Consider the following 14,529-nt stretch of genomic DNA (forward strand, 5'->3'; position numbering starts at 1 on the left):
GAGTCTTTGGTAGACGAAACACACGTCTGGGTTTGGCGTACAAAACTATTTGCCTGTTATCTTTGATAATTTTTTTATCATTAAAACCGGATCAAGCGTCTATTTACACATAATTATCAAATAATTCTTGAAAATATCAAAAGATCGACCACACATGTACTTCCAATATTTAGAAAGTTTAAGTTATCTAAACTTCAAGTCATACATGATTTATAGTGTGAAAATCTCTTAGTGAAATTCAAAATTTGCCCTTTCCCAGCAAATTATTTTTTGTTTTTAAATCAGACTACAGAATTTTGTTTTCCTTTAAAAACTATATCCAACTTCCAAATAATTGAAAAAGTTCCCCATTACTGTCAAGTTCCATAACATAAAATGGGTACAGTTATATGTTGGTCAAACGAGGATTTCACGCCGTCGGTTCGATTTGACGTAACCGTTACACATAGTAAAAACATTTTCTGACTATATACTTTGAATTAAACCCTCCCTCATGTTCCTCAACAATCCATATCAAAATAAGGTAAACGACGCTTATACTTGAATTCCCAATCTAAACAGTTGCTTGAAGGTTTTCACTTTATGTTCTTGTTTATCTTTTCTTTCAGTACTTCATTTTTCTACAATCATATTAAAACATTTAAGGACGTTCGCTACCCTTGTTTTTGACTCTTTGTCAGATATTCGGAATCCTCTAGTTTTAGTGCCAATACATATTTTGCCCGCTAACCCCTACTTTTCTTTTCAGAATTTTATTACAAATATTTTTAAAAGCCATTTTCAGAAATCTTAGAATATCCTTATTATTTTTCATAGTTTTTGAAAGAAAAAAGTTGCCAATGTTAAATGTATGAAAAATCTAGAGAAAATCATTTCCCGCCAAAATTTGAATTGATTATATTTCAAAAAGAAGGGCACGGACCTTTAATTTTTTTCATTGCTTTTTAAATTCCTTTATTTATATTCTTTTAATGTATTACAGTCTTTGAAAAAGCTTGTTAAACAGAGGAGCGAACATCCTTAACATGTCTGTCCAATGATTATATTTTGTAGAAAAGTCAAAGTACGATGTCAGGGTTCTTGTCCTTGTAAGAAGCCATGTACATGTCCACGTACATTAGCCCCAGTATGTGGAACAAATGGAAAACAATACAGAAACAAATGTTTAGCAAAATGCGAGTAAGAAATATCCGATTGTATATGAGACAACTTTCCAACAGAGACCAAATGAAATAGAGGTTAACACCTATAGGTCATCGTATGGCCTTCAACAATGATCAAAATCCATACCACAAAGACAGCTATAAAAGCCCCCGAAATGATACAGGAAAAAAGGTTTGCCTCCTAATAAACTACAATGTATCCCTTCATTTGAAGTTGAAACCACAACTGGGTAATAGAAATAGAAGGATAAAAGACAAAAATAACCGGTTAATAAATGCTTAAAACAAATTTTCCATTTCTTAATAAAGTTGCCTTTAATTGAATTTTGTCATAATACTGGCATATTTTTTGAACGTTTTAATTTTTTTGACTATTTGTTTTGTCCATTTTTATAGTATATCCACTTATTACTTTTTTTTTAAGGTAGGTTTGGTCGTCAGCTGCGATACTGTGGATTCATTTACTTTCGTGGATTGAGGAAAATGTTTATTTTCGTGGATATTTTGATTTCATGATTATGCATAAATTTGTAATTTACCTACACCCACAAAATTACCGAAAACAGTAATCCCACGAATAATAATGAATCCACAGTAATACACATTGAATAGTCAGTTTTAGTTTCTGAAAAGGCACAGATCGTTATTAAACATTATATGCTACCATGTTTTTGACAAAACAACGTAAAAAATGTATTATATAAAATAGTCATCTGATCGCAGAAAATTTAAATAATCTGCAATTTACAAAAGTTCATTGATCTCATCAAATGTTTGATACTTATTATTCAAATTAGATTTTTTTTTATTTGACGTCTTTTATTCTCTTGTTTTTTTTTTCTTGATTTTTCTAAAGTATATTTTTTTTACAGAAACGTTAAAGTTGATTGCCACGGTAAATGTCCATGCTCTTGTATTAATAAATGTCCCCCTAAAGGAAAACCAAGTTGTGGTGGAGATGGCATTACATATATTACAGACTGCCATGCAAAGTGTGCGTAAGTATACAAGAGGCGGACGATACCAATAGGACATTCAAACCTCATAAGTGAAATAGAACATGAGAACACAATAGTAAAAACCGGAAGACGGAAAAAAAAAAAAAAACCAAGACAAGTACACAAAACACTTCATTTAAAACTTATGACAGAGGAACACAAATACAACAAAAAACTCGGGGTGACATAAATGTATCGTTTGGTGATTCTAGCTCTAAAATGTTCGTAAAGGTTTTGGTTATTCAAATGTGCCAGCTTTTAGAATCTTTTAAAAGATAATACGTAGTTGAAAGTCACATCTGATGCATCGGAAAAAGGTAACACATGATGTAAGATGACAAACGGTTTTACCGTGTGCAAATAATCACGCCTACTTGAAAAATCGTTCAGAATAGCAATGAGTGGCTTATTGAATTTTTATTTATCTACCAAAAGTGCATTAATATTTTTAATACAGAAATAATGAAGAGCGCACTGCTTTACTCCGTCGATAGGATTTTCCATATATGAAACGATTCTCCACTTCATGTTTGTTAGAGTGCAAATTTCCGAATTCCTTCTCGGCTAATTTCAATTAAAAAACTCTCTACAAATTTCGTTGATCAAAAGCACTTTTATAAATTTACCTTAATCAGGAACACTTAATCTTAAAGAAAAGCCGTATCATTTTTAATTATTACAAAACATTCTCCGAATATAAAACGATATTTTAGAAAATCAATATTTAACTAAGAGGTTTTGCTGCCTTTCAAACACTTCTCTTAATCAATTTTAAAATTGAGAACAAAATGACAAAGATAATGCTATTCTAAGAAGTTCTAAAAGTTGCTATATGTAATTTTAAGCTGTTTAACTGTTGTGCAATGAGCATAACATAATTATTATACCTAATTCATTACTCAAAATATTGTTCATCTATGCAGGGGTCAGAAGATACAATGTAGAAAGTCCTGTCCTTGTCCAAAGGTATGCAAATGTTCCAAAGAATACAGTCCTGTTTGTGGCGTAGACACCAAAACATATGTCAATTCATGCGTTGCAAAATGCAAGTTAGTATTTTACTATTTTCATAGCTGTTTAACGTTTTCAATGAGCTTACACACACCAACAGCATAATGTTCAATACAAGACTAATTAATTAGAAAAAAACCGCTTTATAAATTTCGTGCGTCCAAAATGCTTTGGTGTATTTCACGTCAGCAGGAACGCTTAAACCTAATCATTTGAAAGTCAGAGTTGTATAAATACTTTGAAACGTGAAGAGCTATATGATGAAAGGGGCATAAAAAGAAATAGCAAAATATATCTACAATAAACTTTGTCTTCTTAATCAGCAGAGGTTATTTCTAGAATAGTACGTTATAAATAATGTCCATACCCAATCACTGACTACTAAGCTGATGATACCCTCGAGGTCTAATACTACATCAGCAGTGGTATCGACCCAGTGCTACTACAGTAGAGTTTTTGTCATTGATAGATCTCCAATTTCAAACAAACCTTATCACTTTGAACTGATGGCCCAAAAAGAGCACAATAGAAAATTGAAAACTCTGACATCATACTTGAAATCTTCACCGAATTGACTTGAATCTTACCCTCTTCAACATACCGTTTAAAACCTTCGGAAGTAAGACAAAGAGTTGCAAACTCACTAAAACTTACCTCTCATTTATGTAAGTATATGACACAGTAGTGTGCCGATGGTTAAATATCAGAAATATAGTCAGAAAACAATCAACGTAGAAATAAAAAAAAGGGAATCACCGGAACTCCAAGGGGAACAAGAACTATTGCGTCGACAGGGTACACGTCTTCTTCTATGCAATTAAAAAAAAATCCAAATTACCTTTCAGTTACTCAAAACAATGATAATAACAAAAAAAAAAAAAAAGCTTTTGGTGTCAGTGGTACAATCTAATCCTGTTGAAGAAATTGAATACGAATATATATATGTGCTATGTGCAAACCTTGCAAACATTTTTAAAAAATTGAGGCGTCTAGTTATTGCGAATCCTAGACAAATGACAACGATTATCTGACATTAAATGTATTCAATGTCTTTGTAGTATAATATAAGAGCAAGAATTAAATCTACTTATCATTTTTGCGACATTCAAAATGTAGTTTTGGGTTTTTTTTGCGTTGACATCTGTCCTTATAGTTCATTATTACCCTGTTATATCGATTAAATCAAAGCGTTTTATCCAATATTGCAGGAAAATCAAAGTATTATGTAACAAACGATGTCCTTGTAATTGTGAAGATAGTTGTTCACCATCGTCTACCAGTCCAGTGTGTGGGAGGGATGCCAAAACATATCAATCAAAATGCCATGCGGCATGCAAGTAAGACCATAAACTGATAGCTCAGATTTTGTCAAATTTATTATCAACAACAACAATTTTTTTTTCTTGGCGTCTTTGTTACATTTATTTGAATGTTTGTATGAATTATAAAGTCAGTTGCGTTGTATGTCAGTGATGCAGTGTTTACACAGTACCGGCTGCTGGATCCCAATCATTGTCACAATACCTTTTATGTCTATTTGGGTTGCTCACCCAATTGGGTCAATATAACGGAACTATAAACAACTGTCATACAAGTGGAAGGTATAGCTATATATAAAACCAGGTTTAACCAACCATTTTCTTCGGAAAATCCCTGTACCAAGTCCGGAATACCACAGCTTTTTTCACTCGTTCCTTTGGTTGATTTTGTCAGTTTTTATTTACAACCCACTTTTATTAATTTACCGTGGAATTCGGTATTTCCGTTATACTTTAATTTTTAATTTTTTGATTATTGAAAATGTTTCAACAAATATGCATGTTTCCTCAATGTATCTGAAATAGAATGATTTCCATGACCTCAATAATAAAATGACTTACTGGGTTTACAGTATATTATATACACCATACGTAAAACAAAGTGAAAGAAACCAAATAGAAGGATGTTTTCATAATGTTTCAGACACATAGAGCTATATATTTATTACTTCACAAATATCCTTTTTTTGGAGGCTGAAAAACAGTTGATACACGTGTGCTAAATCATTTTCATTTGCAATTTACGAATAAATTAAAAACAGATTGTTCAGAAAACAATAGCGTGTCTTTCCACCTTAGATGTTAATAATCACGGTTAAAATACACTTCTAACTGATATGCAAAAACAATTTCCTTTAGTTTTCTAGTTAATCAAAAGTAACCTCTATGTTTGTATAAATCAAAATCTAGAACGTCAAATCAACCTTCGATCTTGACCTCACACTCAAGGTCAAAGATCAAAGATCCAAAGTCTTCATTAGGTATTATTAAAAAGTTATTCTACCTAACAACGTATTAAATATTTAAAGAGAGAAAACTCAAATAAAAAGTCATCGGAACACTTCGAACCAAATGTATAAGAATTTCATCAAGTCGTTATTTACAGTTTGACCGAAAACAAAATTTTGAAAACGACCTTGACCTTTGACCTTCACTTCAATTTATATATAAATATGTAAATAGCACATTGGTATGAGGATGATAGTGCAGATTGTTTGCACGACTTGAACATTGCCAATCAATTAGAAGTTGAGAGTAACGATTCAATCAGCTTTATCACGCTCTCATTAATACATTAGACTATTAATAACACTGATAGTCCCGGTTATTATACAAATAACACATAGCTGAGAGGATGATAGAGCAGATTGTTACCCCGAGAAAACATTTGTCAACTAAGGCGAAGCCAAGGTTGACAATATTTCTTTTCGAGGGGTAACAATCTGCTCTATCACCCTCTCAGATATGTGTTATTTAATTTATTATACTGAATATTCTTTTATTACTGTCAATTAAATTTCAAATTCAAAGTAATAAACTACGACGTCTTGTACATACCAATCATCAGTATTTATTAAAGTGCACACTTGAGCAACGTGAAGGGATATAGAGTATTTACCATGGGATAGAGTAAATTGTGTTTTTAACTATGCTAGGTGTTAATAGTAAAATGTTACCAAATAAAATACTGCGCTTAAGCATTCAAGGATAAAAAATCGAACTACCTTTTCCTTACTAGGAAAGTTGTGGTAAAATGTAACGGAAAATGTCCCTGTCCTTGCACAACAAACTGCAAGCCAAGCGGACCAAAAGTGTGCGGAGTTAATGACAAGGAGTATAGGAATGCATGTTTTGCCAAATGCTCGTAAGTAGATTATAAATAACAATACAGTTTTCAAGGTAATTCCCCATCAAAACAAAGGACAAAGATATAAGCAACCATAGAACATCGTATGGTTCTCAACAATGAATAAACTACTGTGTTGTGCTCATATAAAAGTATATGCGAATACGTGCTATGCAAAATGTTAGTACGTTTTCTGTTCAAACTATATTGATTACAAATTCTAAAGATCATGTATCAAAATGTTTTGGCTTTGCTTACAGATTACTTTGTTTCTCATGCATTATGTGAAAAGTTTTAGCTAGAATGATATATGAATAAAGACATTTATATGTTACAAATCAACATTCAAAAAAAAAAAAAAAGAAAAACAGATGTTGGCACAATTCAAACAATTTGTGTTGAAGCTATATTAACGTTAGTTCCATGATATACTTGCAAGTAACAATCGGAACTATACTTTTAATGAATTATTTATCTTGACAGTTGCTTGAGGGCCTTTAATGATAGAATCAATTTTTATCGCCTTACAACAAGACCAAGGTGATAAAATTACCAACACACATTTTGACGATTAAAAATAAAAGACGGAAATTTAATTACCATTTTGCTGTTCAAACAAAAAGGCGCAACTGTCAAATAAACTATGTCTTTAAATGCATTGCCGCCTTTTAATGAAAACAAATCTAATTAGGCTCACGATAGAATAACTTTTAGATCAAAGGTATACTATTGCTTCGTCTTCATGCGACATTTTGTTTTAATTAGACGTCGTCTGCTGAACCTACTTTAACATGGTTAATAACTCCGTATTTACAATGCATCAGAAGCATGTATTACTTACAAAAATATAAGTTTTATGTGTAATTTGGCGTGATTTTTAAAGAACATTTTTCTTTGAATTATGATACAACAATAAGGTTTTTAACATTATATATAAGCCTTCAATTTTCTGTTTTAGTCATGTTGAAATATCTTCGAAGGTTTGAAATGATTAAATGTTAGATTTTCATATCAGACGTGGATGTGGAGACTGTACAACAATTTAAATATTTGTACCTTTTTGAATAATTGTAGATTGCTAGGTCCCGAATCACCTTCCACTAAGTTCAATGTGAAATTTTCTGAAACTGATCAGTTATGAACAACTTCCCAAGATTTATATTTATCTGCATGCAAAGTATGACAGTTAATCAACATCTAGTTTTAAATCCATTTGTTGCTTAGCAGGCGACGTGTTTCAGTTGAATGATTGTTCCTAGAGATATATGAGCAGTTCTTATCACAATGACAAACATTTTCAGTAAAGTTGCTGTAAAATGTACAGGAAAGTGTCCATGTTCGTGTGAAAGCCAATGTCCTCAGACTATTCAACCAGTATGTGGTGCTGATGGGCAGGAGTATGCAACTGAATGTCATGCTGAATGCGCGTAAGTGTCATTTATACAATATAGTATACAGCCTAACACACAAGAGACATTAACATTAGTTTGTTCTGCTACTTTCCACTCTTCAGATATGCCAGTTACAAAACAATGATGTGACAGTTTTTATTAAAATTAATAAATAATGTATGTCCTTTTTTAAAATTCGTTTTAACTATATCAAACCTTTTATGCAATAGTTGTTGCGAATGAATAGTACTATCTATTTACAATTAAAAAAATTCTTCAGCTTTAATTAGGTCAAATTCAAAAATCAGACTTGCTTATCATTTTATGCAGTATATCAAACTTGTTAATAAAAAATCTTGACAATGATGATACAATTGGAAGGTCTTGATCTTGCTTGAAGGTTTGACTACTGCAGTTAACCATTTATCACCTTCCAGTTACAGTTCTGAGTGTGAATTTTCCGTTTCATGTCATTGTTATCAAAAGCAGATCTTGAATGAAAACGAATGATAGTTCAAAAATGGTAGTGGAAATATTAAAGCATGGAACTTAGCAAAGTAAATTTGTCATAACATATATTGAGGGAAAATGTATAGACCTCATCAACTTCAGATTTGTTCAGATTACAAGCTTATATTTTTTTAAAACTCAAAAATATATATATTGACTCTGTTTGCTCATTCACGATTAAAAATATATTACTGTTTAATTTAAAAGTTTTTCAATGTGCAGCATTCGGAATGCCTGTTAAATAAAATTTAAAAGTTCGTTTCTAAACTAGACAGTCAATACATTAAAATAAGATAAAAACAATTAAATTAAAACATTGAAATAACAAAAAGACATCAAAACCTGTAGGAAATAATAAGGAATATTATCACGATATTAAGATATGTTAGCTTCAAATCTTCGTAGTGTCCTTTTCAAATAGCTTAAACGTTATGATTAAAAGTGTTTATTAGCATATTTGTTGAGCCTACAGTTAATGCATACATATCTATATGGTTGATTGCCTCTGTAAATATATTTTGAAATATATTTCAGTGATGTTGATGTACAGTGTCAAGGGAAATGTCCATGTTCGTGTGAAAGTCAATGTCCACAGACGGTTAGTCCAGTTTGTGGTGCTAATGGACAGGAGTATTCATCGGAATGTCATGCCAAGTGCGCGTACGTTTCTTTTTCTTTTTACTAACGAAATTAAGAAGTATTTCTTTTATATGTTAATCAATTGAAGTGTGAAGAGAAAAATTATACGAAACTGTAAAACATTTACCTTAGGAACCATGGGAAAATCTCTTATTTATTTTACGGCCTAGTCGCTTTCGGCGATTTTCTTTGTTTTTTTTATTATTAAATAAAAAACGAATAAGGATTTTCAATGGTATGCTGTTTTGTTCGCAAGTCTGTTGGTTCTTATCAAATAAATGTAGATTCAATGCAATGACTAACTGTGATTGCTGTGAAAAGTATCTTTCGCTCTACACACATATATTAATGTTTTTTTTTAAATGAAAGTCAATCATTTCTTATTTTCTCAGAATCTACGGATTAGGTTTTTTGTCCGTAAAAATATGAGAAAGTAGATATTTTTATGGTCAGGTAAAGTTCAGATTTTTTTTTATTTTGGCATTTTGTTTATGCATGCATGTTTGAATATCTTATAACTATGAGAATATGAATAAAATGAGATGTGGAGAATATTTCAATGAGACAGTAACCCAACGACAACGATAAACTAAGGGAAATCTGGAGGGCAACACGAGGGCTTCAAAAATATACATATAAACAATATGTCAAATTATGTTATAGATAATGCATACTTTAAGATTTTTCTTGTCGCATAACACACCAAGTAGTGTCAGGATTGTCAAACGAAAGACCGGTCGTACGGGGGTGTTTTGCTGGCAATCCTGTCATCCCTAAGTGTTTTATACGAAAGTCACTTGGAACGTAATTTATTATTAATTAACTTTATAAAAGGGGTGCTACGTTTTTTCTCTGGTTTCATGACATTTTTATCGCGAAAAAGCAGATTAATATTTTCTAACAATATAAAACGAACTTATGTAGAATTATTGTGTTCTTATTTGCCTGGCAAAACAATCTTTCTTAAGACTTAAAAACAATTAGAATCAGTATATATTATCCCCCCTTCCCAAAAACCGAACATTAAATAACGTAGGTATATCCTATAGACATGAGAAAAAATGGGTAATTTGATAGTTATCGTATATACAAATGTAAAAATCAATGACTAGCACGAAGAGAGCACAAAATCGTAGTGTGCATGTAACATGAATTAAAATTGATATCCTTAATTCATTGCACGATTTCCAAAACGCTGCGATTCAACAATATTTTCTTACTTTTGTTTTTCAATAATCCTACATATGAATATTTGTTTTAAAAGTTCTGCATTTTTAATTTATCTCACATAATGTCTCTTTATCACAGCTATAAATTAACAAAACGACACATTATTTGTGTCGAAAGTTACATGTAAACTGCGTATTAAAGACGTTTATTGGTAGTAGTATGTTTATCAAATAAATTCAGATATGTTTATAACTATTATGCAGTTCAATCATACATTTGATTGTTGATAAAAAGAAGAACCGAACATTATAGTTTCAATGGGAAAGTTTTGATTTATCTTCAAGGCTCGACTGTTTTAACCATTTTTGACCTTTCAGTGAATGTTCTCGTTGTGAATGTTTCGTTTTATGATTTATATCTCTAATATAGTAAATTGTGTTGTGATGGACAGTCTTTTACATTAGATATGACATCTTTAATAACAACTTAATAACCGTGTTATATTTTCACGTTCACACAATGAAACGTTTGAGAACAAATCGTTTTGATTACTTTCAAATAAAGCTGATTAAGGAAAATTCAAATTACTTATTTTATTATTGTATTTTAGTGAATTATTAATTATCATACATAAACACATTTCTAGTAAAGTGGCTGTTAAGTGTACAGGAAGCTGTCCGTGTTCCTGTGAAAGCCAGTGTCCCAAAATTAACCGACCCGTTTGTGGAGTTGACGGAAAACAATATGTAAACAAATGCCTTGCGAAATGCAAGTGAGTATTAGTATTAATAAGACCTGATTGTTTCAATCACGCCTTGCGGGGATTTGTATTGTCATTTATACTCTTCGTAGTTCGAAGCAGCAATGATATACAATGTATAATTGTTCAAGTATGATATTGTGCATTCAAAAATTCAGATGTTTATAACTTTTATGCAGTTCGATAATAAATTTGACTGTTTATAAAAAAAAAAACCTAAACAGTAATTTTTCAAAGGAAAGGTCTTGATGTCGATTTAAAAAATAAAAACAGCCTTTATAAGTTTCATGCGTCCGAAGCGCTTATCTGAATTTACCTTCATCAGGAACTCTCAAAGCTGAAATATTCAAAAGCCAATGATGTATAAGAACCGAAACAGGTGAAGGGCTATATGACCAAAAAGAACCTAAGAAATAGCATAATCCATCGAAGGTCAACTTTGCCTGAGGGAGTCGAAACAACCGTCATTTCTTATAAGTTATAAATTTGTAAATAGACAATTTAAGAAAGGTTTGTATAAATAATATCAGGCCGTATTACTGACTACTGAGCTGATGATGGACCGATAGTCCACCATCAACGGTACATAACCAATGCTCGACTACTGTAATCATTGATGACCTTTCATTATCTGTGAGTTTTCCGTTTCATGGCATTGTTGTCGAAAGCAGATCTTGAATGAAAATGAATTATAGATAGAAAATGAGTTGAACTTTTTAAACAGTATTGAACTGATCAAATTACATTTAAAAAAAAAATACTGAGTGATTTTGAAACAAAATGATTCTGAAAAAACTGCAGCTTGTTTAGCTTAAAATCTATATGTTGATTGTATTCACGATTGAATAAATAGATTACTGTTTCAGTCAAAATGTGCAAACTTCAAAATGCCTATGTTTTAGTAGTTGATTTCTAAGCAAGAAGATTGATAAATAAACAAACAAAAAAAAAAAAACCCTTAAAATCACAAAATATATAAAAACTGTTAGCTTAAAAAAATTCCGTGTATCGTATTTTTATGATTTTAAAGTTATGATTAAAAATAATAGAATTTTATTCTTCTATTTCAGAAATATCAAAATACGATGTAATAAACGTTGTCCGTGTGCTTGTGAAGATAGTTGTCCAGCAGGACCTGCTACTAAATCTGTGTGTGGGAATGATGGAATAACGTATAAATCAAAATGCCATGCAGCATGCAAGTAAGATAATGAAAATTCAGATAATTAAATATTAAAATTATTGACCATTTTTTTTAAGTACAGTGGATTCATTTATTTTCATGAGTACCAATTTTCATGTATTGATGAAATATAGTTTGTTTCGCGGGATTAACTGTTTTGTGATTTATCATTAAATGCATATTCAAGAAAAAAATATCTGCAGTTTAATGAATACTAAGATTCAGGGTTCACCAATACGCACGCAAACAACGAAATTAGTTCCGTCGGGATGATTATTAATTCATAATAATTTTGCAATGTCTTCATCTTTATTTTTTTTAATGCTATAAAAACATTAAACTATACATGTAATTCAATGTTTAACATTCATTTGAGATCATCTATACCAAAGTTTATTGGTACTACCCTGAGGTACTAATGAGGGTTTTTATACACTTAGAGGTAGAAAAATATGTTTATACCTAGATCAACTTACCCTAACTAATATCCTTAACAAATGGGCGAAAAATGTACGAACGTGCTCAACTGACAGCGAAAAGATACTTGGCACACTGCATGTACTATCACTCTTATTTGAATTACCGGGATCTATTCTATAAGTATCATTTGATATTGGAGACTTCAAGAAAAGCAACACAGTTTATACTTTACTTAAAATCATCCCCATTAGATACGTTTAAACGCATTTATAAATGGCGATAAAACGCATTTTACAATTGTGTTTCTTCTTCTGTTAAACAAATTTGGAAGACGTGTCCACTTTACAAAAACGTTTTTGTTGCCGTCTTGGTCAAATTTGCTATCAACGACATAAACTTCTTTATTGGCGTCTTTGTCAAACTATCAATGATAACAACTTTTATGTTGTCGTCTTAGTTATATTTGCTTTTATGTTTGTTTGTTTGAATATTGAAGTCATTTGTGTTGTATGTTTGTGATAAATGTTCATACAGTTTTGGCTGCTGTATCCCAATTGTTGCGGGACGTATTATGTATACCGTTGTCCGTCCGTCCGTCCTTTTGGCTGTACGTCCGTCCGTCCGTCTGTCCGTCCGTCGTCAACATGTCGGACAATAACTAAAAAATGCTTTAACCAATTTACATGAAACTTTGGTGAAATGTGTATATCTATTGATGTGAGCTCCCTTTCGTTTTGTATAAATTTTAGATTTACGTTTCCGAGTTATGGGGTTTTATTCATTAAAAAAGGGGGATTTTCCAGTTTTCGGAAAAACACTTTCACCAATTTGCAAAAAACATTAGTGAATTGTTTATATCTATTGATGTGAGCTCCCTTTCGATTTTTATAAATTTTAGATTTTACGTTTATGAGTTATCAGGTTTTGTTCATAAAAAAAAATGGGGATTTTAGGAGTTTTCGGACAATATCTCAAAAATACTTTGAGTAGTTTTCATGAAACCTTGGTGACTGAATTATATCTATAAAGATAATCTTCCTTTAGTTTTTTCATAAATTTCTGATATGACATTGAGAAGTTATTGAACTTTATTCTTTGAAAAAGCGACGGGAGTATCATGCGCTCATGGCGCAGCTGTTAATTAATTCGTTTCATTGGTTGATAAAATTGAAAGTTTGATTGTTTTTATGGACTTCTTTTTTTTAAATTTACCTTGGAGTTCGGTATTTTTGTTAGTAATTTGTTGATAACAAATGCATTTTAAGTCCGATACCCACGTTAAGTACAAATAATGTTCAGTTTCATCCGTTCTCTGAACGTCGCAATAGGTAACAAAATAAGAACATGCAATCGTTCAAATCGTTGTACCCACAATCTTGTCCTCCTTTTCCCCGGATGTGACCTACTGAATTAGACTTATCACTGGGTTTGTACTTACATGAACAACACGACGGGTGCCACATGTGGAGCAGGGTCTGCTTACCCTTCCGGAGCATCTGAGATTAACTCCAGATTTTGGTGGGGTTCGTGTTTTTCAGTCTTTAGTTTTCTTTGCTGTGTTTATATTCTGTTGTTTGTATTCTGTTGTTTGTCTTTTTGGTCTTTTTCTTTTTTTTTTGCCATGGCGTTGTCAGTATATTTTAGACTTATGAGTTTGAATGTCCTTTTGGTATCTTTCGCTTCTCTCTTAATATTGTGGTGTTATATTCATTTACGAATTAAGTATCTAACGTCGCCTTATAATAAAAAAAATACCAATACTATGTAAGATAATATATGTAATGAATGTTTGTCAAACGAAAAATAAAAAAAAAAACTTGTATTTTATTTGTTATGAAGAAAAACAGCTGTTGAATGTAACCAAGCATGTCCTTGCCCATGTGTCTGTCCAGTCGACAACAAACCAGTATGTTCTACAGACTCAACTACATACAGCAATGCCTGTGAAGCTAACTGCAAGTAAGCTTTATAAGTAAACATCAATATCGAGTTCTGTAATTAAAAATCGACTGGCATCCATTTCACGCCAATTGACCGGGTGATATTTGCTGAACGATTATTTTTGTGTTTTGGCTTCAAATGTTACAATGTATTTGTTATGGCAGCGAAATTATAACGG

General features: G+C 31.5%; 1 protein-coding gene across 3 annotated transcripts in view; it reads left to right on the forward strand.

Annotated features, from left to right (window-relative positions):
• Positions 1-14,529, forward strand: part of LOC127724180 (agrin-like) — a 54,943-nt gene that overhangs the window by 23,658 nt on the left and 16,756 nt on the right. For all 3 annotated transcript variants that reach the window (XM_052231075.1, XM_052231077.1, XM_052231076.1), the window contains exons 6-15: positions 1,054-1,179; positions 2,036-2,161; positions 3,085-3,210; positions 4,381-4,509; positions 6,230-6,355; positions 7,639-7,764; positions 8,773-8,898; positions 10,694-10,819; positions 11,878-12,009; positions 14,250-14,369. In XM_052231075.1, the coding sequence (XP_052087035.1) occupies positions 1,054-1,179; positions 2,036-2,161; positions 3,085-3,210; positions 4,381-4,509; positions 6,230-6,355; positions 7,639-7,764; positions 8,773-8,898; positions 10,694-10,819; positions 11,878-12,009; positions 14,250-14,369 (1,263 nt within the window). The remainder of the gene's footprint in view (positions 1-1,053; positions 1,180-2,035; positions 2,162-3,084; positions 3,211-4,380; positions 4,510-6,229; positions 6,356-7,638; positions 7,765-8,772; positions 8,899-10,693; positions 10,820-11,877; positions 12,010-14,249; positions 14,370-14,529) is intronic.

This window comes from Mytilus californianus, unplaced genomic scaffold (assembly GCF_021869535.1).
Source record: "Mytilus californianus isolate M0D057914Y unplaced genomic scaffold, xbMytCali1.0.p SCAF_14, whole genome shotgun sequence".
Classification (NCBI taxonomy): Eukaryota; Metazoa; Mollusca; class Bivalvia; order Mytilida; family Mytilidae; genus Mytilus; species Mytilus californianus.